This window comes from Fistularia commersonii, chromosome 10 (genome assembly GCF_037954325.1).
Source record: "Fistularia commersonii isolate RoL2024-O1a breed Wild chromosome 10, RoL_Fcom_v1.0, whole genome shotgun sequence".
NCBI lineage: Eukaryota > Metazoa > Chordata > Actinopteri > Syngnathiformes > Fistulariidae > Fistularia > Fistularia commersonii.
In genome coordinates, this window is record NC_141293.1 from 14,890,538 (window position 1) to 14,916,645 (window position 26,108).

Below are 26,108 nucleotides of genomic sequence, written 5' to 3' on the forward strand. Positions count from 1 at the left end.
TGGAGCTTGTCTTCATGATTAACCTGGCAGGTGGTGTTGTCATGAAAAGGTTATTCGGGGTCAGATTCTCCTCCTTCAAATGTTTCTAGAGGCTGCAACAACGCACGTGAAGGTGCAGTCACATGACCCGGACCTGCACCACACCACCATCTAGAGTTCTGCTCTGACCCGCCAGGTTGGGGGGGGTTGGCTGAGCTGCTGGAACCTCAAGGGTTAAAACCAGCCCGTTCTAGGCTCGGCCCCTTCCCTCTGATTGGCTTCCTTTCAGTGGACCGCTCAGTGCTTCGTCCAGGGCAGACCTGAGGGACCTGACCAGGACCAGGAGCAGGAGCAGACATGGGTGAGTCGTCCTCCCAGAGTGACAGTGATCTCTGATTATTGATTATTGAAAGTGGTGGGTGGTTGGATGAAGGCGGTGGGTATGTGTGTCTGACAACCCGCCCCGCTGGTTCAGAAGCTCCTCATGAATGGTGAAAATGCTCCAAGTAAGAGTCTGAGGAGGGGGCGCTGCTGGTCTTGGCTCCCGAGCCTTGCAGATCCTACAGGGAGGTATTCAAACGTCTGCTGGTTAAATCAGCAGGTAACCTCGGTGGAGAAGCCCGCGGTCACAGCAGCAGTCCTGAAGTCGAATACCACAACAGGTGCTTATCAATCTTTACAAGGCGGCTGCTTTAAGTAATGTGGGGGGATAGAGTGTGTTTGTGTGTGTGTGGGAGGGGGGGGGCTTTTTGTGTGTGTGAATGTGGGCTGGTGAGGGGAGGGGGCAGTGTGTATGTGGATAGTCCATTGAGCCTGTGTGTGTGTGTGTGTGCACGCAGGATTGGGGGGGGTCTTCCTGTGTACGCTTGCAGGGGGACGTGCCTGTATGTGTGTGCATGTGTTCATGCGTGTGTGTGTGTGTGTGTCAGAGGGGTTGTGTTACATAACAGGACGTTGCATCACAGGAATGTGAATCAAAGTGTGAAGGTGCTTCATATTGCTAATTGATCAATTTGAGTTTTTCTTCTAATTACTTTTCCCTCTCTCTCTCACACTCACACACACACAAAAAAACACACGCAAATGTGTGTGACCCCCCAGGCTCCAGCCGTGGCCTTTGAGCTTCCGTCTCACAAACATTAACTACGGGTTGTAAAGCCTCCTTTCTTGTCATATCCACCTTTCCGGATGTTTGTACACAACACCTCCTTTGGTCTTCATACATGACCTGCCAGTCCGACATGAAAACATGACCTGTCAATCTTCTGAACTGTAAATGTGACCTGTCAGTTGGTGTGACGGGGCTGTGTGAGCCTCTGATGCTGACTGTGACCTTTGACCTGTTCCTCAGCCAGCTGTTCAGGATGTGGACCCGGATACCGCACCCCACTGGACGCCATGAAGGGTGAGTGCGAGGTGGGCCGGTCGCAGGTTCACAAGTTAGTAGGCGAACTCAGCAGGTGACGTTGCCAAACAGGAAGCCCGCTACTTGGCCGACACGCCAGCGAATACCATCAAACTGGGAGCCGATCAGACGTCGGATGACCTCGCGGTGACTTGAAGCTGCGTGTGTCGGAGCTCCATCTGCTGGCCATGTTTCACCACACAGTGGAACTCACAGTACAAACCCTTTGGCTGTCAATCAATAATGACTGGCGATCAAATAATTGAATGTCATTTTGACGCCGATGATGATATATGATAATACAACCTTTTCGAAGTGTCGCTAACATATCTGGTCACCATTCACTGTCCAAGGTCCTCGCGAGAAGATCGTTTACCTGCCGTGCATCTACCAGAACACGGCCACGCTCAAGTCGGACTACCTGGCTACGGTGGACGTGGACCCCGAGTCACCCACCTACTGCCAGGTCCGAGTCACCGCCCTCTCCGCTCTCTTGTCCTGCCACGGCTTTGCCCTTTGACCTCCGCCCACAGGTCATCCACCGGCTGCCCGTGCCCAACCTGCGTGACGAGCTGCACCACTCCGGCTGGAACGCCTGCAGCAGCTGCTTCCTCGACACCTCCAAGAAGCGCAACCGCCTGATCCTGCCGGCGCTCATCTCGTCAAGGATCTACATCATCGACGTCGGGACGGCGCCTCGCCAACCACGGATCCACAAGGTGACTGAGTCCTCCGCCGATGAAAGACCGGCGGCGGGGAGAGGGTGGGGCTACCTAGGCGAGGACCCTCAGCTCCGGACAACTATGATGAGAGCCTGCAGAGAGCCGGGCAGGAGCCTCAGCTAGGAATCCCGGGCTTTGGTGGACACGCCATCTGGCCGTCAGGTTCTCTGTCTGTGTGGCTCTCAGCAGGTCTGCGTTGGTCAGAGGGTGAGGACTTCAGATCCTCCAGATCCTGCTGCTGTAGTGCTCTTTGAACGGGGACGTGGGCTGGAGGAGGACGTCCTCTGACAGCTGTGTTTGGACTGTGTTTGCCGGCTGTCTCTTCTCAGATGGTGGAGCCCGTGGACCTGTTTTGGAAGTGTGGCCTGGCCAACCCTCACACCACCCACTGCCTGGGGAGCGGCCAGGTCATGATCAGCTGTATGGGGGACCCGGCCGGGAACGGCAAAGGTCGGACTCACCGAGCGTAGAACCGCGGCACCCCGGGGGCGGGGTCTTCACCTCTGCCGATTGTTCTCAGGAGGTTTCGTCCTGCTGGATGGCGAGACCTTCGATGTGATCGGGAACTGGGAGCATCCGGGGGAGGCGGCCCCTTTTGGCTACGACTTCTGGTACCAGCCCCGTCACAATGTGATGATCAGCACTGAGTGGGGAGCTCCCAAGGCTCTGGTGGACGGCTTCAACCCGGCCCACGTGGCGGAGGGTTAGTGGGCATGGTTGGGACACCCTTCCTCTACCAGGGACGCAGAGAATAGGTTCCTCTGGTTCAAAGCAGGAACCCAACATTTCTGGGTTACGTTTTGCAGGCAACTAGATCCAGAACCTGCAAACACTAAGGAGGACCTCCTGGCTCCACCTACAGCCATCAGACTCGTAGTCACACGTTCTATTTCAGTTAGAACACGCTTAGGATGTCCTTGAAACACGTCTGAGGTCCTAGAACGTCTCTGGTCTCCAGCAGGGCCTTTGTAACTCCAAAAACCTGGAGAAACCCTGGCTCCTTGTTTCTGACCCAGGTCAGTACGGCAAGTGCGTCCACGTCTGGGACTGGACCACCCACAAGAAGCTGCAGACTCTGGATCTGGGTGAAGAGGGTGCCATTCCCCTGGAGGTCCGGTTCCTGCACGACCCCAGTGCTTCTGAAGGCTACGTGGGATGTGCTCTGGGGGGATCCGTGTTCCGGTTCTACAAGACATCGGTCAGTCCTGTAGCACTCGCTCCGCTTCCAGGAAGACCTCAGCTGGTCAGGCGGTTTGGACTGAGTCATCTGTCCTTTCTCCATCGTCAGGAAGGAACCTGGGCAGCAGAGAAGGTCATCAGTGTCCCGAGGAAGAAGGTTGAGGGATGGATGATGCCAGAAATGCCTGGTGAGTCTGTTGGCCCCTGGTGTCCAGCGCGGGTACAGATTGGCTTGTCGATGCTGGTACCAGTGTTTCATGGTTCTCAAGACCTTTAGGAATCTACGTGAAACATTCTCGAAGCCTTCTTTAGCTCTGGAAGTCTCAGGCATCGTGAGGTCCCTGGACCAACCAGTTTCTCACTGAACCTTTCAGCAATGCCTGAGGAAGGTTTGGCAGGACAATGAGAGGGAACCTCCAGCCGGCCTGAGAAGCCAGCTTAGGCCAGCAGGGGTGTGCAAAGCACCTCATGGAGACATTACGTTTCCAGCAGGAGATGTGGGTGTTTCGGTTCCTGTCATCAGCTCCAATATCTCTGCAGGTTTGATCACGGACATCCTGATCTCCATGGACGACCGCTTCCTCTACTTCAGTAACTGGCTGCATGGAGACGTTAGGCAGTATGACATCTCTGACAGGAGGAACCCACAACTGGTGGGCCAGGTATGACCACACCTGGGCATGTCTCCTGGAGATGTCTCCTGGAGATGTGGCAGCCTCACCCGCCTGCCCCTTTCAGGTGTTCCTGGGAGGAAGTCTGGTCAGCGACGGGCCAGTCAGAGTCCTACAGGACCCAGAGAATCAGCCCCAACCCAAAGCATGTGTCATTCAGGTAGAGGAGCGATCCTTCTCACCTCTCTGTCCGTCCGTCCCACCCGTCCATGTGTCTCACCTCTACGTCTCCCTCACAGGGGAAGCGCATCCCAGGAAGTCCTCAGATGTTACAACTGAGTTTGGACGGCCAGAGGCTGTATGTGACCACGTCCCTCTACAGCGGCTGGGACAAGCAGTTCTACCCGGACATGGTCAAGTCAGTACCACAAGTGCTACCAGTATAGTAGTAGTACTACTAGTGTGACCAATATAACATCGGGTACTAGTACTACTGGTAGTACTTGCCAGACAGTGAGGTGGAGGCTGCTTAACCCCCCCCCCCCATCGCCATGGTTACGGGTGGACTCTAACCGTCCCTCTGTCTGCAGGGACGGCTCAGTGATGATGCAGATCCAGGTGGACACTGTCCATGGCGGTCTGTCCATCAACGAGAACTTCCTGGTGGACTTTGGGAAGGAGCCCGATGGTCCTGCTTTGGCCCACGAGCTGAGATACCCCGGCGGAGACTGCACGTCCGACATCTGGCTGTAACCCTAGAAACGAGGACTTACCTGCTTTGACCTGAATGTTCAGATCGGGTCACCTGATCCATAAACTTCATTGTAATTGGTTGATTCTTCTGTCGGGTCGCTTTCTCATAGGAACCCTCCGGCATAGGAATATGTTAATTGTTTTCTCCTCAAGGCTCCTTCTTCAGGGCTCACCATAGCGAAGCCGTAGTAGATCTTTATATTCACGTGCCAGCAGAATCTGTGTTTGTGTGTGTTTAGTTAACGAAGATGAATCCGGATGGCAGTGCTTGGACTCCATCCCCTCTCCTTGTGAACCTCTGGGTCGAGCAGAGGGGCCCCATCCCTGGACCCTCTCCTCGGCCTGATGTTCAGTTCAGCCATGCTTGGTAAAGGACTTGCTGACTTTGGAAGGCTTGCAGCTCTGCTCTCCACTTGGTCAATAAACATGCCGTCACATGGGAGTATGGCTGTGTTTGTCTGAGAACCTTGACTATGTAACATACAGCTTTCACAGCATGTCACTCTCAGACAGAAAACAGAATTTAACCTACAGAATTAGACTTGAATCCTTGTCAATAAATACTTTTGATCCTTAATGCGAACTATTGAAGCCAAATGTTTGAACAGTCGAACAGGAAGTCTCTGAAAAGAGAGCGGAGCCGGAGCGGCGGTTTGGTGCAATACACAATCCCGTCGGTAGAGGGCGCTGTGGTCACCGTGTCCCCGGCGCACCGGAAGCGTGATCAGCGGACGGTGCCCCCTGCTGGCTGCGCAGATGTAATTGAGATGCGGATCAAAGAGCATCAATGGAAACTAACTGGACTTGAACCTTCAGTCGGAACCGAGAACTGGGCAGGTAGGACCGAACCCCACGTAGGCCTGCGGATCCGTCCCCGAGCCCCGCGGCCTACGGGCCCGGAGTCGTTAGCTTAGCTTTCACGGGAACTGCGCGGCGGTGAGCAACAGTTGGCCCGCAGTGTGCCGGCTAATGCTAAAGCTAACGGTCAGAGGGCTAGCTTCTGTCGTCTGCCGACGCCGGTCCGGCCGGGCTAGCTCGTTTCAGGCTAACCCTGCTCTTTAAATGGACTCTTTACATGGCGACGCTAACCCGGGGCTAGCTTGCTAAGGGGCACAGTTAGCAGCCAGCTGGGCTGGACTTCTACGACTTATTTAGCGCTTCTGGCGTCGGCTATTTCACTTGAGTTAACGTTTTAACGATTAAACCCTGCTTGTCCTCACGGTTAGAGGTTTTACCAGCTTACATGTGACTGCGACAAAACCAAACACCGTGTAATAATAACAGCCGGGAGACAGTGAGTTAGCATGGCGTCAAGCTAATCAGCCCTCCGGAGTAATCTTCGGGAGTTGGAGTGAATGTGTGGGTGTCCATGGAGAATGAGGTCTCTGGGTCACATGACAACCTTGTCATGGGGAGATGACGGTTCAGATTCCCTCTCACACACACACACTGACTCACAGAACGGGCAAAGCAAACACTCGGGTTTTGTGAGTGTGTGTCTGTCATACTCATTGATCATGTGATGTCAGACTCAGTAAACTGTTGCTTCAGTGTATCTCCCCACCAAGCTGTCATTTGAGTGGATTATCTGCTCTCCTCGCAGGGTTTCTGGAAATTCTGCACCCACAAAGAACTTGAGAGAATGGATGGCTGCGGTGACCTCTGACCTTTCGTCAGCCTCAGAGGAGAGGAGTGGGACATCCTTGCTGCCGTGATGGAGCACAAGGATATGGAGCTGTCCCCTGCGCCCTCTGACAACGACAGCCCCTGCTCGTCCCCCTCCCTGTCCCTCCCCTCGACCCCCTCTTCGTCCTCTGGCCCCCCCCAGGCTGTCACTCCCCCGCTGGGGGTCATCAGCGAGGGTGTGGCGGAGCTCAGTCTGGTCATCAATGCCGAGGTGGCCCAGTTAGCTTGTCAGGAGGTGCTGCAGAAAGTCAAACTGCATCAGGAGGGTTGCGACTCTCAGAACGGCAAGGGGCCCGAACCCCCCGACCACAGGGCGGCCGATACCCGGGAGGAGGACTCCGATGGGGGGGCCCCCGGCTCCGTGAAGAGTGCTCGGCGCCGGCAGAGGCACAATCCTTCCAAACAGTCGTGGCTGCTCCGCTTGTTTGAGTCCAAGCTGTTTGATGTTTCCATGGCGATTTCCTACCTACACAACTCGAAGGAGCCCGGTGTCCAGGCCTATATCGGCAACCGTCTCTTCAGCTTCCCCCATGACGATGTGGACTTCTACCTGCCTCAGCTGCTCAACATGTACATCCACATGGACGAGGATGTTGGTGATGCCATCAAGCCCTATGTAGTAAGTCCTGTGTCCGTCATAAAACACACACCTGATTTCTACCTCTACATAGCAAAACACTTTTTTGATGAGGTGCCATGGTCATTTGCAGTGTCCTTAGTTGCCCTCAAGTGTTACATGGCCCCTTTGCATTGCTTTCAGGTGTCACGTGTCTCCTCTGTGTTGCCTTCAGGTGTTACATGTCCCCTCTGCATTGCTTTCAGGTGTATCCTGTATTCGCTATGTTGCCTTTAGGTGTAACCTGTATTTTCTATGTTGCCTTCAGTGTAACGTGTCTCCCCCGTGTTGCCCTCAGTGTAACGCATCTCCTCTGTGTTGCCTTCAGTGTAACGTGTCTCCTCCGTGTTGCCTTCAGTGTAACGCGTCTCCTCTGTGTTGCCTTCAGGTGCACCGCTGCAGACAGAGCATCTCATTCAGCCTGCAGTGTGCCTGGCTGCTGGGTGCTTATTCCTCAGACATGCACATCTCCACACAGCGGCACTCCCGTGGCACTAAACTGAGGAAACTCATTTTGTCAGACGAGCTTAAACCAACGGGGCCCCGTGCTCGCAGGGACCCTGTGACCCTGTCGGCCTTCTGTCCGGCCGCAGCACCTCCTGGTGGCGAGCACGGTTTGTCGCCCTCCAAACGCACACACCAACGGTCCAAATCAGATGCTACGGTCAGCATCTCCCTCAGCAGCAACCTCAAGAGGACGGCGAGCAACCCCAAGGTGGAGAGTGACGAGGTGACTACCATCCCCCCACCACAGACAGACAGACACACACACACACACACACACACACACACACACAGCCGGTGCTGCGTGGAAACGTTTCAGTCCAATGGTGCAGCATTGTACAGATGGAAGCCTTCACCCAGAGCAGCTTCAGTTTGCTGCTGAAACCATGCACTCCCGGAGGTTTTTCACAGCTCCCTATGCAACGTCACTGAAGTTCCCGCAGATGCCACCTTTCAGGGTCCGGTCCAGGTTGAAGGAAACACCAGTTTGCCACGCAGAGGACTTCACTCAGTGTTTTTTCTCTGAAAACCATGGCAGAGGAGACTAGAGGCCCCGGGGTCTCCTCCACCGCATACCACTCAGGATTCAGGATGGATAATGACCGTAGCGGAGAACATGGCTCCAGCGTTCTGTCAGGGAACCCTGGCCCCTGCGGTGAACCGCTGGTTGGAGGCGGGCAGCCATCTTAGCCAGAGTTAACCTCAGAGAAGAGTGATGCTAGATGCTAGTGTTAGCCCGCTTGCTAACCGTGCCTCTGTCCTCAGGATGAGCAGTCTGAACATGGGTTGAGGGTCAGTATAACAGGTGACCAAAGGTGGGTCGCAAAGGAAGAGGAGGTAGATCAGCTGAGCAGCAGGTAGGTGGAATGGCCCCATCGCAGGAGACCCGGCCCAGCCCGAGCAGAACTAAATCCCCGTCTGTATCACGTGTGACACACAGGAGGTCAGGGGGCGCCGTCGACGGCAGTTGAGGGAGAAGCAGCCACAGCCTCAGGCAGGTAAAGATAGACCAGGTTCAGCCTCAGCACGGCCCGCTGGTGTCTCCACTGCTGGCCCCAAACATTGGTGGAACCAATGAATGTTTCCCTCAGCAGGTGTATGTCTGCCTTTCAGTCCTGGTGGGGCTGAGAAGAACATCTACTCTGGACTTTTACTGATGACAGCCTTTTTGTGCATCAGTTTCGCTCATAGCTCTTGACATGATCTCGTCCCTTACACACACACACACACACACACACACACACACAAGCACACACGGACACTTCCAATGGTCCTGTCAGGAGTTCGCAGATGATCAGAGAGATCCTGACCTCTGACCTCTGACCCCCAGGATAGCTGCTCCAGCTGCAGTTTGGACTTTGAATCTGGTTCTGTAAGTCTGGCTCCCTTTTCCAGCCTCCTCCTCCAGGGTGCATTGTGGGAACTGTAGTATGCTGGGACCTGATTCAAGATCAGTGGGACCTCCTTTTCCCCAGAAAGGGGGCAGGTGTTCCTACTGACCTGCTCTGACCTGAAAGAGCAGGTCCTAGTCCAGGGACCCGCCCCCCAGCTGGCAGGTCATTCTTCTCTGTCTGACCAACCAATCAGAGCTCACTGTGATCTTCAGGGTCAACTCACCTTCTCATATGTGATGTCCTCCTTCTGCCCCTCTTCGTCTTCTTTTCCGTCCTCCTTCTCTTCTACCAAGTCTCTTGGGACCTGAGACCGGCTGACACAAAGGTTCAGGATGAGACCCAGTCCAGAAATCAAGTGATGCTGTGGCTCTCCAGCTCAGGCCCACCTTCTCTTCCTTCTCCTCCTCCTCTTCTTTGGGGTTTCAGAGCTGCTGGCGACCTTTCTGCGTTGTGTTGTCGATTAGTCCTCCTTTCCTGTGCTACTTCTCAATCTGACCTTCAGTTTGAAGACCCACCGATAAATGCTGTGACCATTGGGGTCGCAGCGTCACTAGGTCTGCTAGCGGACGACCGTTATACTGTGACTGTTGATTGGTCTGCTGATCTTCCTCACTGATTGGCTGTGGCTACCCGTTGCTCGTTACACTGTGCCTTGGCGGCGTCTCCTGCACGGCGTGCGCTGACCCCACGGTGTCGCTGCTGCTCCCTGTCCCTGCAGCCGGTGCGCCTGGCTCCTCAGCGAGAGTTCATCAAGTCCCTGCTGGGCATCGGGAAGCGTCTGGCCACACTGCCCACCAAGGAGCAGAAGACCCAGCGTCTGATCTCAGAGCTGTCGCTGCTGAACCACAAGCTTCCGGCCAGGGTGTGGCTTCCTACCGCCGCCTTTGACCACCACGTGGTGCGAGTGCCGCACACGCAGGCTGTGGTTCTCAACTCCAAAGACAAGGTAGGAGCCCATACCCTGCGGTTCAGGGCTTGGCCACCGGCCTCTCACCCTCTTACCTCCTGTCCCGCAGGCGCCCTACCTCATCTATGTGGAGGTCCTAGAGTGCGAGAACTTCGAGACGTCCTGCGTGCCCACGCGGATCCCTGAGAACCGGATCAGGAGCACCAGGTCCGTGGAGAACCTGCCGGACTGCGGCATGACGGCAGAGCAGCGGGCCGGAAGCTTCTCCACCGTCCCCAACTATGACAACGACGATGAGGCCTGGTCCGTGGACGACATTGGGGAGCTGCAGGTGGAGGTAGGTGGTGGCTTAAGGCGCGCCCTTTCTGGCTGGAAGCTCTCTAACTTGCCTCTCCCGCAGCTGCCTGAAGTCCACGCATCCTGTGACAACATCAGCCAGTTCTCTGTGGACAGCATCACCAGCCTGGAGAGCAAGGAGCCAGTCTTCATCGCCGCTGGAGACATCAGGTGTGTGATGATCCCCAGCAGTACTGCTACCTTGTCTTTTTAACCCCCACTCACTCACTGCTCAAAAGGAAGACCTTCTCTCCAAAGCAGAAGGTCCACCATGTCCTAATTGGACCTGCGATGAGACCAATGTTCCCTCTAGGCTGCACAACTGCGCAATTGTGCACTGCTTGCACACTCTCAGTACACAAGAAAACCTATCCAGTGCAGTGAGCGCACTGCAAATGAATTAGATATATAACATTTAACTCAGTGAGTAACAGGTGTCCACCCAGTCATACGATACGATGCAATTACGCTACGCAGCCAATCACCGCATTGACAGTAGTTACGTACGTGCTCTGCCCATGCACGCTATATTACAATAATAACTGGTGGAGTTAAGTGACGCTAATGCGAACATGCTAACCCTTATCATAGCGAAACGAGTGGGCAGTGAATGTGATTCGTCCACTCATTAAACTAAAGAAAAAAAGAAATGCGGTTCTTTGAAGTTGGAATGGCTGTTGGGAGAACAAGCGGTGTAACTGGGTGAGATTTATTCTTTTTCCAGTGAGAAAGGTCTGCTCTGAAAAACATGCAGCGAAGCTAAAGTATTGACCGAGTTTTCTGATGGAAAAATATGTACTAAATGGAAGCTGGACTACCTCAAGCGATACATTCAGCAGAAATGTCATATGAATGCTGTTGGAATTATACGACGACTCAAGATGGAAAAAGGGATTGGTAAATTATTGCGGGAGAGCGCAAACAACGGGGAGAAAAAGAACGAGTTGTCACACACAAAAAAAAAATATGACCCTGAGCAAGTTAAAGTTCTCATTGACAACATTTTAGTTGCCACCAAAATGAATGCATCGATTCTGTCAATTGGCCAAATGAGATGTATTAAAAGTAAACTAATGGAAATTGCTGTTGTAATTTGATTATTTGAATAAGCCAGGAAACTTGCTATGATCTCAGGTGGGATACTGGTGTGTGGACACAGCATGCACATCTAATGCTGCTCACAGTGGTCCTCAGAATGCTCAGGGAGGTTGTCTGTATGTATGCCCAGACATATGAAAAATTGGAGGGAACATTGGATCAGACCCTAAGCAGAGGAGTATCTCAGAGCTTTTGTCCAGAGGCCACGTGAGAACATGTCTCCTGTGTGCAGGCGCCGCCTGTCGGAGCAGCTGGCCCAGACCCCCACCACCTTTAAACGGGACCCTGAGGACCCGTCGGCCGTGGCCCTGAAGGAGCCCTGGGAGGAGAAGGTCCGGTACGTGACGTCACCTAGAGGAGGTCTGCCCCGGGGTTTACGGTGCGGTGACGTTTGCGGTGATGTCTTCTCAGGCGGATCCGGGAGGGCTCCCCGTACGGACACCTGCCCACCTGGCGGCTCTTGTCCGTCATCGTCAAGTGCGGTGACGACCTCCGGCAGGAGCTGCTGGCCTTCCAGGTGCTGCAGCAGCTGAAGGTAAGGCGCGCTGACATCATGGCCGCTGGCCCCACTGACCCCGCTGACCCCAAACCCTTCTGTTCTCCAGTCCATCTGGGAGGTGGAGCGCGTCCCCCTGTGGATCAAGCCCTACAAGATCCTGGTGCTGTCCTCGGACAGCGGGATGATCGAGCCGGTGGTGAACGCCGTGTCGCTCCACCAGGTGAAGAAGCACAGCCAGCTTTCCCTCCTGGACTACCTGCTGCAGGAGCACGGAGCTCCGACCACCGAGGCCTTCCTGTCCGCACAGAGGAACTTCGTCCAGAGCTGTGCCGGTTACAGCCTCATCTGCTACCTGCTGCAGGTCAAGGACAGGTGAGGACCTCGTGCTGGGAGCAGAGGGCCAGCAACTTAGGTCAGGCATCGTGGCCGACGGTTGACCTTCCTCTGGATTTTCAGACTAGCTGTCTTGTAATTAGTCACTTGCGAACTAGTAGGCATTCCCCTGGTTGCCTGACGATCGGTGGCCTTCTCCCTCAGACACAACGGGAACATCCTGCTTGATGCCGAGGGCCACATCATCCACATCGACTTCGGCTTCATCCTCTCCAGCTCCCCGAGGAACCTGGGCTTCGAGACCTCTGCCTTCAAGCTCACCGCCGAGTTTGTGGACGTGAGTGGAGAACGGACCTTCTCAGCAGAGCCCCCGCTCCCCAGCTCACGTGTGTGTCTGTGTGTGTATATGTGTGTGTGTGTGTGTGTGTGCATGTGTTCACAGGTGATGGGCGGGCCAGATGGCGACATGTTCAATTACTACAAGATGTTGATGCTTCAGGGTCTCATCGCTGCCAGGAAGCACATGGATAGAGTGGTGCAGATAGTGGAGATCATGCAGCAAGGTCTGTGGGGCACACACACACACACACACACACACACATGTGCACGCACACACACACACACACACACACACACACACACACACACACACACACGCAAACACACACTGAGGCTGTGCCCTGTGGCCTCCAGGCTCGCAGCTGCCCTGTTTCCACGGTTCCAGCACCATGCGGGGCCTGAAGGAGCGCTTCCACATGTCCCTGACGGAGGAGCAGCTGCAGCTTCTAGTGGACCAGCTGGTGGACGGGTCCATGCGCTCACTCACCACCAAGCTCTACGACGGCTTCCAGTACCTGACCAATGGCATCATGTGACCTCTGATCCCCGACCCCTGGCCCCGGGCTCCAGGACGGCCTCCGTACTTGACCAAAGGCATCATGCGACCTTTGACCCCACGCCCCTCGTCCCTACCCCTCCCTTCCTCGGACAGACTCTGAGCCAGTCGGAGCGTGGATTGGTTTTACTTTGAACTGAGTAAAGACTGAGGACGGAGAGGACCAGACTAGATCTTCATCTTAAAACCTGTGAATCTCCTTTGTCTCCTATTAAACCACATCAGTGTCTCCTGCTGTGTGTGTGTGCGTGTGTGTGTGCGTGTGTGTGTGCGTGTGTGTGCGTGCGTGTGTGTGTGTGTGTGTGCGTGTGTGTGTGTGTGTGTGTCTCTTACTTGGATTAAAAAGTCCATGTCTGATGTTCCTTCCTTTTGAAGTAAAATAATCAAAGATCTGCATGTCACTTTTATTGATCACCTATATCGGGGATGGGACCAGTGCTCACAGTGTAACGGACTCTCAGAGTAACATCCAGTGATGTCTGAATTGGTGTGTGTTCATGTGTTGACCACAATGTATTGTTGAATCTTCAGAGCCTGCAGCTTTTAGCTTGCTTCTCAAACCCAAACAAACATGGATGGGATGATGGACCCCTCTGCAGACCAGGTCTCTTGGGTTTAGGTGCAAGTCCTCCTACTCTTTAGAGGTAAATTGATGGGAAGCGCCCCTGTACTCTGGCATCCATCACAATATGGTGTCTGGATGTCATGTGACCGGCACCTCCAGGTGTCTCCTCCAACCTGACCATGAGACCTGACCTACCTGACAGCAGAAGGTGGCCAGAGAACCTGGTGCTGCTCCGAGTCACGAGAGACCCAAAGATCCTGCACCTCCTTGGGAGAAGGACCTGACGGAACGCAGCAGGCCGCAGAATATCCAGAAGTCCAATGCAGGATGTGTTATGAAATGCAAGTCAAAGGTCTTGGAGGTCATTACATGTTGGCCCGATTGAAGGGCAGAAGAGCACCGAAGGACAAAAAAGAAGGAGGTCGACCTTCATGGAGTTTGCCCTCCTCACAGTGTCTCCTCTGACTGGCCGAGCAGTTGGTCCGTCTGAGGAGCACGGGACCATCTTGGAGACCCTGAGCCGAGTTTCCAGAGGTCTTCCGGTTCAGATTCCGTTGGGACATTTGGTTCTCCCGCGGAATGTGAAGGCCATGTAGCCAGGAGTGTCTACTCCTCTAAGAGGATCGATGTGTCCTTCAAAGCTTCGTCCGCCTCCTGTCCTCCCGTTGGGCCTCACGGGGGTCAAAAGTCAGAACAACATCTGCTCCCGGGATGCAGAGCGAGGAGCGAGAAGGTCCTGGTCTTACCAACAGGAGGCAGCAGAGGACGGAGCTCCCAGAATTCCACAGGCAGGGTGAGGCCACACCTGCCTACACCTGCAGGCAGCAGGAGACCGACAGGCAGGAGCACAATGCTGGGCCAGCTGCAGCTCTGACTTCCTGGACTGAGTCGGACCGTGGTGGGCTTAGGGGGACCGAGGTGGATCTAGGGCGACCGTGGCGGACCGAGGGGGACCGATCTGGATCCTGCTGATCCACGTGGTCCTTGGCTGAAGGTTTCAACATTCAGGGGAAGCAGGAAGTGAAGGAGCAGACATGGTGAGTCTCCCCAGAGCACGGCTAACTGATCCTGGTCCAGTTGTTTCCTGCAGCTGCTCCTGGTCCTGGTCCTTTAGACCGGACCAGAACGAAAGAGAACCGCAGAACCGCAGGCAACCTCGGCTTCTCTCCGCTGTGACTCCTCTGCTGTTTCCTCTGGTGGTTCTTCTGGTGGTTCTTCAGAGTTGTGCTGACCTGGGTTCTTCTCCCTTCCAAAAACGAGCACAGGAAGTGGCTTGGTTATTTTTTTATAGATTAAAAGATCAAGGAACCCTTTTCTCAGTGTCACAAACCCCTGTATGTGGAAGCAATTATTGATCTGTGGGTCTGATCACTGATAGCTGGACTGATTGGAATTTTATTCTGAACATTGTTTTCTAACTTCAGTTTCACTCAATCTGATTATGATGGAGAGGAACACACACATACACACACACGCACACACACACACAGGCAGGCAGCTGGACGTGTCGAGGCCTCACCACCCGACAAGATCCCACTAGATGTGGAATGTTGGGAATCTAGGAGGGACACACATATATACACACACACACACACACACACTGTACATACATGCAAATGGACACAAACACAAAAATGAACACTGTCATATAAAAACACATGCATAGGAAAACACACACACTCCTTCCTCTCCTCCTCCCTCCAGAGCCTCCACAGTAAATCCACCTCCTCCATCCAATCCTGTCCTCTGCTGACTCTCTGATGGACTCATTCCTGATCTTCTCCATCCTCGTCACTCCCAAAGAGAACCTCGACAACTCGATGCCACTGTCTCCACGCCATTCAACATCTCTGGTTTCTCCACCGTCTTCTCCACCTTTCCTTCCATTCATGCTGGTACTCCTTCATCACCCCTCACACTTTTCTCCACCCATTCCAACCTGCTTGAACCTGTTTCTTCACCTGTTCTCCACACTCTCCATTGCTCTACTGCAGACTCTAAGTACTTAAACTCCGCCACCTTATTTATCTCCACTCCCTGTGGCCTCACAGTTCCTTTTGGGTTCATCTCATTTTTTGATTTTATTGCAATTCATTAATCCCATGCAGGAATTTCCTCTCTGCATTTGAACCCATCATGGATGAGCCATGAGCAGTTGGCAGGCATCACCAGGTGTTCAGTGTCTTGCTCAACAACACTTGGACAGGCTAGGAGGAGCCAGGAATGTTGGGTTCCAAGGATGACTGCCCTTAACCCCCTGTGCCCCCCCTTTCTTTGTTAGACACCCCTACAGCACACCGCACCACTGTCTCACAGCTAGCATACATGTCCTGCACCAGTATCACATACTACTCTGCCGCTTCAGACTTCCTCACAAAGTAATATAGTTCCTCTCTCTGCACCCCGTTGTATGCTTTCTCTAGGTCTACAAATGCACAGTGCTGCTCCCTCTGACCTTCTCTGTACTTCCCATTCAACATTCTCAGAGCAAACACAGCATCTGTAGTTCTCTTTCTAAGCAAATAGTACATCTGTATTACCCTTTCTAGGCATGAAGCCATACTGCTGCTCACAAATGCTGACAACAGCTCTCAGTCAAGTTTCCACTACTCATTACAGTAACTTCATTGTTTGGCTTTATCCTTCTATAGTTACTGCTATTCTGCACAGCTACCCTATTCTTGAAAATGGGCGCCATCACACTTCTTCTCCATTCCTCAGGCATCTTTTCACTCTCGAAGATCCTGTTGAATAATTTAGCCAGAAACTCTACCGCTTTGTTTCTGAGACACTTCCATACTTCCTGGGGTACATCATCAGGACCAACTGCCTTTCCACTCCTCATCCTCTTCAATGCCCTCTTCACTTCACCTTCGCTTGTCTCTGCAACTTTGTGGTACATAATAGTCACCTTTTCTACCCTTCCCTCTTTCATTTTCCTCATTCATCAGCTCTTCAGAGTTCTCTTTCCATCTTCCCTTCACTCTTTTAGCATCTTTTAATATATTTCCCTCTTTATCCTCAATCACCCAGCCTGGTGATCCTTTCCATTTCCTTTACTCTCCCTCCTTGCTGTCTAACCAAGCATACAAGTCCTCACACGAGGGGGCAGTTTGTTCATCAAGGCGATCTGGGCGATACACCACTAAAGTGCAGAAATGTAGGGAATACTCAAATTCCCATTCCAAATTCTCTCATGTGAAATCCTTTTTTTTCTTCAAAAATCAGGTACTTCAATGGATCCCTATGAGTTCCAGGAAGGCCTGGACATAAAGGCTTGTGTCATTACTTAACCTGCTCAGGCTTGCACACACACACACACACACACACACACACACATGCGTAATATGGGCAAAGGTCAAACAGGGTTGTTTTCATATTCAGACATATCTGAAGGTAAACTGATAATTTTTCAATGAATAAATTGTCAATGTAGATAATTTCACTTGTGGACAATCTTAGATGTACCTTCTTTGTAGCTTATGTAGCAAGAGGCTACACAAGCTATGAGCTTTGTGTTCATCTTTCCATCCATTGGTTACAGGCTATTTTGCTGTGTTATTTTGAGAAGACAAAGGTAAATTGTGACAACTGTCGAGTCAGCTGTTACTTTACCTATTTAACGGCTCGCCTTGGTCATCATTGCAAAAGTTACCCCCACGATCATTTGGTCAGGAGGTGCCACTGCTCATACACCCTTTGTTTATCCTTCGCTACCTCTACCTTTGCCTTGCACTGTATCTTCCTGTACTCCCGTCTGCTCTCCTCAGTCCCCTCAAGTGTCCCCCTTCTTCTTTGCTAACCTCTTTCTCTGTAAATACTCCTCCCCTTCCTCATTCCACCACCAAGTCTCCTTATCTACTTGCCTTCCAGATAACACACCAAGTCCTTTCCTACCTGTCTCCCTGATCACAGTAGCTGTAGTTGTCCAGTCATCTAGAAGATCTCCCTGACCACCCAGAGTCTTTCTCAACTCCAAAACCATACAACACTTCTCCCTCTTCAGCTTCTACCTCTTTGTCCTATGCTCTGGCTTTGCCCTCTTTAACTTTCTTGTCACCAGTCATCCTACAAACCGCCATCCTATGCTGTCTGGCTACACAGGGGTTGCCGTTGGTGATAGTGATGGGATGTCCTGGGATGGCTCACTTGAAAGATCTGTTTCCTTCAGTCAAAGTCTTCTGGTCCCAGAGTCGAGAAGGTCTCACATGTCCATCTGCTCTATATACGCCTGTCTGCGTGTCCGTCCCACAGGGGAGTAAGGAACGCTACCATTGGCTGGCCCAGAATGTGAAGGTCAGCGGCGTGGACGACATGGTTCTTCTGTCCAAGATCAGTGAGGAGGCCATCACAGAGAACCTGAAGAAGAGATACATGGACGACTACATCTTCGTATCCTCTGCCCGACCCGGCCCGGCTGTGCCTCGGTCTCTGTCTTCGGGTCTTTGGTCCATCTTCTAGCTGTGGTTGTGCTGGTTCCTCCTTGACCTGCTCCTGTCAGACCTACATCGGACCCGTGTTGATCTCCGTGAACCCGTTCAAACAGCTGCCCTACTTCACCGACAGGGAGGTGGAGCTTTACCAGGGAGCTGTGAGGATCACACACACACACACACACACACACACACACCAATGATGATGATGATGGTTGTCTGTTAGTAATGGTTCATGACCTTTGACCCCAGGCTCAGTACGAGAACCCGCCCCACATTTACGCGCTGGCGGACGACGTGTACCGCAACATGATGATTGACAGCGAGAACCAGTGCGTCATCATCAGGTGACCTCACACTCTCAGGAGGTCCAGGACCTGAAGGGGTCCCAGGCGGAGCCTGTGTCCTTTCCACTGTAACAATACCATGAATGTGTGTATGTGTGTGTGTTTCTAACCTTTGGTTTGTGTGTGTGTGTGTGTGTGTGTGCACGTGTGTTTGTAGTGGTGAAAGTGGTGCCGGGAAAACTGTTGCTGCCAAGTTCATCATGAGCTATGTGTCCAAAGTGTCTGGAGGAGGAGAGCGAGTGCAGGTCAGTGCTCAAGTATTGCAGTATGATTGGGAGAGTACTCACACCTTACAGTGTGTGTGTGTGTGTGTGTGTGTGTGTGTGCAGCACGTCAAAGACATCATCCTGCAGTCCAACCCTCTGCTGGAGGCCTTCGGAAATGCCAAGACGGTTCGGAACAACAACTCCAGCCGCTTTGTCAGTATTCCCGGCGTGAGCGGCAGTACATGCAGTGCTCGCAGTACTCACTCTTGACTGACTAATATATCTCACCCCCAACCAGGGAAAATACTTTGAAATCCAGTTCAGTCGGGGCGGTGCTCCAGACGGTGGAAAGATCTCCAACTTCCTGCTGGAGAAGAGCCGAGTGGTTTCCCAAAACCAGGGGGAGAGGAACTTCCACATATACTACCAGGTACTGTGGTATTCACACTCCACAAGTACACGAGTACTACCACAATCACTGACCCTTGACCCCTGGCTCTCAGCTGCTGGGGGGGGCCAGCGGGGAGCAAAGGGAGAACCTGGGGGTCACAACCCCCGACTACTACTACTACCTCAACCAGTCGGCAACCTACACCGTGGACGACGTGGACGACAAGAAGGACTTCTCCGATACATTGGTCCGTCCGTTCATCCGTCTCTCCTGTCTGTCTGTTACCTCTCCATGATTCTCATGTCTGTCTTTATGATCTGTTTCTCTACCCTGTCTGTTTGTCTGTCTGTATCCTACCTCTCCACCTGTGTTTGTTTGTCTTCTCCAGGGAGCAATGTCAGTGGTGGGCCTGTCAGTGGAGGAGCAGGACTCTGTTCTCCAGCTGGTGGCAGGCATCCTCCACCTGGGGAACATCAGCTTCAGGGAGGAGAACAACTACGCTGTGGTGGAGAGCCGTGACTGTGAGTGTGTGCCTTGGACCTGGTGGGTCCACAAGAGGAAACCGGTGGGTCCGTAGTGGACCTGGTGGGTTCGCAAGAGGAACCGGTGGGACCCGGTGGACCCCCGTGGACCGAGGGTGAGGTGGGAGGAGACCTTGTGCTGACGTCCTCCCTGGTGTGTCCGCCCTTCAGTCCTGGCGTTCCCGTCCTTCCTGCTGGGGATCCCTCAGGACGGCCTCTGCAGCAAACTGACCAGCAGGGTGATGGACAGCAAGTGGGGCGGAAAGACCGAATCCATCTCCGTCACCCTGAACACGGAGCAGGCTTGCTTCTCCAGGGATGCCCTGTCCAAGGCGCTCTACACCCGCCTCTTCGACTTCCTGGTTGATGTCAGTTCCCGCCTACCCCCTGGGACCGCTGCCCAGCACTTGAAACCGCAAGACTCTGAAGGTTCTGCCTATCTGTCTGCCAGTGTGTCAACAAAGCCATGGAGAAGGACCAGGAGGAGCTCAACATCGGCGTCCTGGACATCTACGGCTTCGAGATCTTCCAGGTACCGGCCCGTCGTCCAGAGAGAGCTTCCGATGAGACTTAGAGGTCTCAACTCAGAGCTCTGCTTGTACTGTCGGTGAAAGAGGCTGGTCCTTGGCCTGCTCATACCACTCTGACATGGAGGTGGATGTCCTTCTCCAAACGCACTCAGGCACAAGGGAGGTCAGCACGTTCCTTTTTCACTGACGATTCCATTCTAATTCCTCCTTTTCAGAAAAATGGTTTTGAGCAGTTCTGCATCAACTTTGTCAACGAGAAGCTGCAGCAGATCTTCATTGAGCTCACCTTGAAGGCAGAGCAGGTGAAACCTGAGGGCGTCACGTCATGGTCCACTCAACTGTGGAGAGCTGGATCGGTGGTTCCGATCTGCCCCCCCTGTTGCATCCAGCTTTCTTCTTCTTGACGGGTCTCTGTCTTCTCCTGGTGAGCCTCCTGTGTTGGTGTCCCTGCAGGAGGAGTATGTCCAGGAGGGAATCAGATGGACTCCCATTGAGTATTTCAACAACAAGATTGTCTGTGACCTCATCGAATCCAAACTGGTGAGCCGACATACTGGAGGGCGGGACTCTGCTGACATCCGCAAATACATTTGAACTGCTGAGGACCATCCGAGAGCTACCAGAGCCAAAGCTGGGAGAGGGTGGGGTTCAGGAAATGTCATCAGAGGGAGGTGATGAGGCGGTTTCCAGTAGGACCAAAGAACTGGAGGGTCTCCATCTCAGAGAGGGACGTTTGTTCTATGTGATGTCACTGTAAACGTCTCGGTGATTTCACAGAATCCTCCCGGGATCATGAGCATCTTGGACGATGTGTGTGCCACCATGCACGCTAAAGGAGAAGGAGCAGATCAGACTCTGCTGCAGAAGCTGCAAGGTCAGATCGGCTCCCATGAACACTTCAGCAGCTGGAACAGAGGATTCATCATTCATCACTACGCTGGGAAGGTGCCTCGCCTATCTGTCTGTCTGTCTGTCTGTCTGTCTGTCTGGCCCTCCAGCCGTCCTTCCCTGCAGCGCTCACTTGTCTATTTCCTCAGGTGTCCTATGACGTCAACGGCTTCTGTGAGAGGAACCGGGACGTGTTGTTCAATGACATTATCGAGCTGATGCAGAGCAGTGAGTTGTAAGTTCTCATGGTGACCACATGCGTACCCGGCGGTGACGAGCTTGCCGTAAGTCCTGTTTCCGGGTTTCTGCTCCAGTCCCTTCATCAGAGCTCTGTTCCCCGAGAACCTGGAGGCGGAGAAGCGTGGACGTCCCAGCACCGCCAGTACCAAGATCAAGGTGAGCGAGTCGATAGGCATTTGTTGCGATCCCTTGACGGGTGTGTCCATATGGGTACCTCCGGTTGTAGCTGGCACCACAGCGGCCTGATGGGATCCTGACACCCCCCACAGAAACAGGCCAACAGTCTGGTCCAGACCCTGATGAAGTGCACCCCCCACTACATCCGCTGCATCAAACCCAACGAGACCAAACGGCCTCGAGACTGGGAGGAGAACCGGGTTCGACACCAGGTGGAGTACCTGGGCCTCCGCGAGAACATTCGCGTCCGCCGGGCAGGATATGCTTACCGTCGTGTTTTCAACAAGTTCTTGCAGAGGTCAGAGGTCAAGCATATAGTCTGACACGCTGCAATTGCAAAGTTTTTTTGCCCTGACACCTGAGGTGTGTGGCAGATACGCCATCCTGACCAAGGAGACCTGGCCTCGGTGGAGGGGTGAGGAGTGCCAGGGTGTTCTACACCTTCTCAATTCCGTCCACATGGACCAGGACCAGTTCCAACTGGGGAAGACCAAAGTCTTCATCAAAGCTCCAGAGTCGGTGGGAACTAAACATGTGATGTGGCCTCAGCGTGCCTGGACCAGAAGCAGACACCTTGAGCTGCTCCTGGACGTTCTGGTCTTTGGCCAACACTTTCCCTGTTTCCCCAACAGCTCTTCTTGTTGGAGGAGATGAGGGAGAGGAAGTACAACGGTTATGCGCGCGTCATTCAGAAAGCGTGGCGTAAACACATTGCGGTCCGCAAGTATGTCAAGATGAGGGAGGAAGGTGAGACTTTCAGTGTCCTGATCCCCCAGAGTCAACCTTTGTCTTTTTCTTGACAAACCGCTCATGTGTCTTCCAGCCTCTGACATCCTGCTGAACAGGAAGGAGCGTCGCAGGAACAGTCTGAACAGGAATTTTGTGGGCGACTACATCGGCACAGACAACCATCCAGAGATACGACAGTTTGTCGGCCGCAGAGAGCGGATCGACTTCGCTGACGTCGTCGTCAAATTCGACCGCAGGTTTCGGGTAAAAACTCAGACTCGAAATGTGACGGGAGCCAGAGACCGGGGACGTTCTGTCAGATGTTTATGTCGGTCTCAGGTGCGCCCATTCTGAAAGCACCCTCTGACATGTTGCTTTCTCCACCAGACTGTGAAGCGTGACCTCATCCTGACCCCAAAGTTCCTGTATCTGATTGGTCGAGAGAAGGTGAAGCAGGGTCCGGACAAAGGGCAGATCCGGGAGGTTCTCAAACGGAAGATAGAGCTCCAGAAGATCCAGTCTGTTTCACTGAGGTACCAGCCAGCCAAGTCCCAACTGGGGCTCAACTCCAGAGAGTTGATGATGGGCCCAAATTGATCTGGTTACTGTCCACATGGCACACCTGCCATCAGGAATGATACCCTATGTGAGCCATGTGGACCCAGTTGGGCCAGTTAGGTGTTGGAACCAGGGTCAGTGAGGAAGCAGGAATCTGTGAAACCTGGAAGCAGAAGCCAGATCAGCACTTCACATCATCTTTCTGCATTTACGTGTCTGTCTGTCTAACTGCCATCATAACTATCTCTGTTTGTTCCCATCCATCTCTGTAGCACCCTGCAGGACGACCTCTTCATCATCCATGAAGAAGAGTACGATAGCCTCCTGCAGAGTGTCTTCAAGACAGAGTTCCTCAGTCTACTGGTAAAGCGCTTTCTGGAGAAAACCGACAAGAAGCTGCCGCTCAAGTTCAACAATCTGTGAGTGATTTGCTGTCATCAAGAGGTCATCTGACTGAGCCTTTGCCAACACTCGTCCCACCCGGTCCTGTGTCCTTGGCTCCTTGGTCCATTTTTCTTTCAACCAGCACCAGAAGCTCCCTTCATGTGGAGAATTGGAGTATTGTTTCTCCTTGACATCAGTATCAGTGTTTGGCAGGGCAAGTTTTCAGGGTCAGTTCTCACATCTCACCTCACCAACACACTGGGTGACATCACACAAAAGCAGGACCTGCTGTCTACTAGCTGGAGTCCCTCCTGTTTGCTTACTTGGGACCAGACAGTGGGTATTTTCAGAAGGTGCTGAGGGAGGGTTGGCTTTAGGGATCAATGTCACGACTCTTAGTGTTGCGACCACACAGTGACTCGAATAGTGTGACTGAGACGTGATTTGACTCGCTTCAATCGATTAGAAGTGACGAGGGGCTCATCTGGTTGTCCTCCATGTGTCTCTCAGTCTGGAGTTTAAGGTGAAGAAGGGCAGCTGGGGTCCCTTCAGCTCTTCTGGGTCCAGGCAGATCCAGTTCCAGGTGGGTCAGGGGGATGAGATGGCCCTGAAGTCCAGCGGAAAGGTCCTCCAGGTCTCCATTGGACCCGGTCTGCCCAAGAACTCTCGTAAGGACTGACCGCCGTCATGATTTGGCTGCTCTTCAGCTCTTCTTCCGCTCCTCAGTTCCTGTCTGTCTCCGCAGGACCAACGCGAAAGGACAAGCGTAAGAGTCTGTACAGGAACAGCCAGGCTCTGCAGGCCGGCCCGCCCAGTTCAGGTACCCGTTCGCTTCCATTACATCGGTGCCAGGCTCCATGCTCTTTTTGTGACATCTCCGTCTTCCTCAGCGTCTCGTTCCAGAGGGAGGGAGGATCCCCGACGGGGGCCGTCACCTGCCAGAGGGACCCTGCTGAGGCAGCAGTCCAGCATGGAGCAGCCCATGCTGCCCCGCCTCCAGAACCAGCACCGCCATGACACCCGGCCCTCACAGCACCAGGACATGGGCTTCATGGATGTGCCTGAACAGGGCGCCGCAGGGTGAGAGACCAATATCTCGAACTGGACCAGACCAGAACCTGCTGGAACTGAAGCCTTTGCTGCTCCGGCAGGATCTGGAGGTCTGAGTCCTCGGGTCTACAGGGTGAATTCTGACTTCCTGATAATCCCGTGGATGTGACAAAGTCTTGCTTCATTTTGGCTGAAATCAAAGAATCCAATCACTTGTTGATACATTGGTCGGCTAAATCAGGGTCAACGTTCACTCTGAAACCAACTGCCTGCTTGGGAGGGCTCTGGTCCAGGTTGACCCCTGACCCACTTCCATCTGCCCTCTTGCAGACTCCAGAGACGCCGGTCCAAGGAGGTAAAGCCACTTCCTGGAGCGGGTCGACCCAAACCAGCCCCAAAACCGAAGCCCAGAATGCCTCAGTGTCGGGCTCTGTATGCCTATGACGCCCAGGACACAGATGAGCTTAGCTTCAACACGGACGACGTCATCGAGATCCTCACTGAAGGTAATGCTACTGGTACTAATGCTAACCTCACCGTGACTGATAGTGGTGTTACTCCTGTTGCGTACGGTACAGTACTTTACAGTGTTCTAAAGTAACGATTTCAGATACTTCTTGAACCACTCGTACTGTTAATCTCTCAACACAGTCCAGAGCATCCACGTGTCGCCACGGGAACCATTAGCATTTTCCAGTCTTGCTGTCTGTCAGAATCTGCCAAAAAGGCCGGAGCTGCTAGCAAACACTGAAAACACTGTGGGTGGAGCAGCACAGCTTGTTGCTAAGCTACCCTTACAGCAACAAACACTAACACATATTTCAATAGAAGATTATTTTGAATTGTATCTAAAACTTCAAGGGTAAGCTGTTGCTTGCTCCAGTAACTGCTAACAGCGGTTAACACTTGATGTTTGCTCCGGACAAACATCAGGAAGAGTCAGTAGTCAATTTTTCTCTGCAGGTTGCATCATCCCTGCCTTTGAGCAACTGTTTTGCATTCATTCCGGCTGCTTCCATAGAGTAGCAGTAATCAACGTGCTGTTAGCGGCCCTCAATGTCCTCTGAACCACAGAGCAGCCTGATTGGACAGAGATCAGCCAAGCAGGGCGCAGGGTTAACAGAATTTATAAACAGGTCAGACTTGTATTAACAAGTTGTACCCAAACAATGTGACAATATATAAACAGTATAAACATGTGCAAAAGTTGCGACTAGCAGCGAACAACAGCAATACTTTTAGTAGTAATAGCAGTAGGAGTTGTAGTAGTAACACCTTTGGTGTCTGAGTGAGTGGATGGACACTTCAGTAGAGGGATCGAGGAATGAAAGAAAAGCGTATTGAGCGCAGAGCTGGGCGTTAAACAGCCGAACAACAGCTGTGCGGGAAGGACTTGTGGAATCTCTCCTTCACAGAGTAAGGCTTGGAACTCCAAACATCTGTCATATTCAGAGAAACACAAACACATCTCCAGATGAAATACTTCAACAAATACTCTTGCCCCCTCCTTTGACCCGCTTCCTCATACGGCAGAAAGAAAACCGATCGAGAGAGAACCGATCACGTCCCACATGCCAAAGTCTTGACATGGAGATATCAAGGGATCCTATTCCGACACCGGATGACGGACCTTCCTAATGCTGTGGCTCTGCCTTGTGTGTCCACAGATCCTTCGGGCTGGTGGTTCGGCCGTCTGCGTGGTCGAGAGGGGATGTTCCCTGGGAACTACGTGGAGAAGATCTAGAAGTTCACTGCGGCTGGAAAAGCATTTCTAGGAAATACAACAACAGCCCCCGTGACCATGTCTGGGACCGGGACCTCTGGCAGCATCGGTTACCTTAGAGATCAGTGATCATTACCCCTGAGTGGGTTTTAATCTCTCTCTTTTAAATAAGAATTTGACTGTAAAATATGAGACGTCAGACAATAAATTGACATTCAAAACAGCCAACCGCGTGTGGCGAGTGATCGATAATCAATTAAATGGACACCCAAACACCTCACACCATGTCCGGGGATGAACCCGGTCCAGAGAGACAACACTGGGGTTTTATTTTGAAATAATAACAATAGTGACCATATTTATCAAGCGCTTTCCTTCGAAGGGATGTCAATCGAGAAGAAGTCGTAGCAGGACGGGAGCACTCACAAGTCCTCCCTCCTGTCCCGGGG

The 26,108-nt window shown here is 52.9% G+C and overlaps 3 protein-coding genes across 5 annotated transcripts; all 3 read left to right on the top strand.

Moving 5' to 3' along the window:
* Positions 1 to 253: 253 nt before the first annotated feature.
* Positions 254 to 5,091, top strand: selenbp1 (selenium binding protein 1). Its single transcript, XM_086153986.1, has 12 exons — positions 254 to 340; positions 1,331 to 1,384; positions 1,738 to 1,850; positions 1,918 to 2,103; positions 2,436 to 2,556; positions 2,627 to 2,809; positions 3,123 to 3,304; positions 3,395 to 3,473; positions 3,826 to 3,947; positions 4,024 to 4,116; positions 4,196 to 4,314; positions 4,487 to 5,091. The coding sequence occupies exons 1-12, from the start codon at positions 337 to 339 to the stop codon at positions 4,647 to 4,649; spliced, it is 1,419 nt and encodes a 472-aa protein (XP_086010112.1). The 5' UTR covers positions 254 to 336; the 3' UTR covers positions 4,650 to 5,091.
* A 278-nt stretch (positions 5,092 to 5,369) lies between these two features.
* Positions 5,370 to 13,309, top strand: pi4kb (phosphatidylinositol 4-kinase, catalytic, beta). Of its 3 annotated transcripts, XM_086153983.1 has the most exons (13): positions 5,391 to 5,486; positions 6,253 to 6,954; positions 7,340 to 7,681; positions 8,786 to 8,827; positions 9,568 to 9,795; positions 9,866 to 10,093; positions 10,157 to 10,263; positions 11,423 to 11,527; positions 11,602 to 11,725; positions 11,796 to 12,061; positions 12,227 to 12,359; positions 12,465 to 12,585; positions 12,716 to 13,309. In XM_086153983.1, exons 2-13 carry the CDS (start codon positions 6,364 to 6,366, stop codon positions 12,895 to 12,897), a joined length of 2,469 nt encoding a protein of 822 aa, XP_086010109.1. In that variant the 5' UTR covers positions 5,391 to 5,486; positions 6,253 to 6,363; the 3' UTR covers positions 12,898 to 13,309. The 3 variants fall into 3 exon arrangements, with proteins under 3 accessions (XP_086010110.1, XP_086010109.1, XP_086010107.1); XM_086153984.1 differs by lacking the exon at positions 8,786 to 8,827 and having other exon boundaries at positions 5,370 to 5,486; XM_086153981.1 differs by lacking the exon at positions 8,786 to 8,827 and having other exon boundaries at positions 9,866 to 10,263.
* A 970-nt stretch (positions 13,310 to 14,279) lies between these two features.
* Positions 14,280 to 25,887, top strand: myo1eb (myosin IEb). The gene is made up of 27 exons (XM_086153945.1): positions 14,280 to 14,519; positions 17,737 to 17,874; positions 17,984 to 18,073; positions 18,168 to 18,262; positions 18,420 to 18,507; positions 18,592 to 18,681; positions 18,767 to 18,898; positions 18,972 to 19,106; positions 19,248 to 19,380; positions 19,552 to 19,748; positions 19,832 to 19,912; positions 20,126 to 20,212; positions 20,364 to 20,450; positions 20,688 to 20,855; positions 20,948 to 21,033; positions 21,113 to 21,194; positions 21,308 to 21,513; positions 21,590 to 21,734; positions 21,848 to 21,962; positions 22,039 to 22,208; positions 22,332 to 22,477; positions 22,775 to 22,921; positions 23,397 to 23,554; positions 23,632 to 23,706; positions 23,777 to 23,966; positions 24,267 to 24,442; positions 25,604 to 25,887. The coding sequence occupies exons 1-27, from the start codon at positions 14,517 to 14,519 to the stop codon at positions 25,678 to 25,680; spliced, it is 3,297 nt and encodes a 1,098-aa protein (XP_086010071.1). The 5' UTR covers positions 14,280 to 14,516; the 3' UTR covers positions 25,681 to 25,887.
* The last annotated feature ends 221 nt before the right edge of the window (positions 25,888 to 26,108 follow it).

Excerpts from the sequence above, each read along its gene's own strand:
- selenbp1 (XM_086153986.1), top strand. Across the intron at positions 1,385-1,737 it reads CCCACTGGACGCCATGAAGG|GTCCTCGCGAGAAGATCGTT; the intron begins GTGAGTGCGAGG and ends TCACTGTCCAAG. Across the intron at positions 1,851-1,917 it reads AGTCACCCACCTACTGCCAG|GTCATCCACCGGCTGCCCGT; the intron begins GTCCGAGTCACC and ends CTCCGCCCACAG.
- pi4kb (XM_086153981.1), top strand. The coding sequence starts at position 6,364 with ATGGAGCACAAGGATATGGAGCTGTCCCCTGCGCCCTCTGACAACGAC. Across the intron at positions 11,528-11,601 it reads CCCTGGGAGGAGAAGGTCCG|GCGGATCCGGGAGGGCTCCC; the intron begins GTACGTGACGTC and ends ATGTCTTCTCAG. Across the intron at positions 12,586-12,715 it reads AGTGGAGATCATGCAGCAAG|GCTCGCAGCTGCCCTGTTTC; the intron begins GTCTGTGGGGCA and ends TGTGGCCTCCAG.
- myo1eb (XM_086153945.1), top strand. Across the intron at positions 21,735-21,847 it reads TCATCAAAGCTCCAGAGTCG|CTCTTCTTGTTGGAGGAGAT; the intron begins GTGGGAACTAAA and ends TTTCCCCAACAG. Across the intron at positions 23,555-23,631 it reads CGGTCTGCCCAAGAACTCTC|GACCAACGCGAAAGGACAAG; the intron begins GTAAGGACTGAC and ends CTGTCTCCGCAG.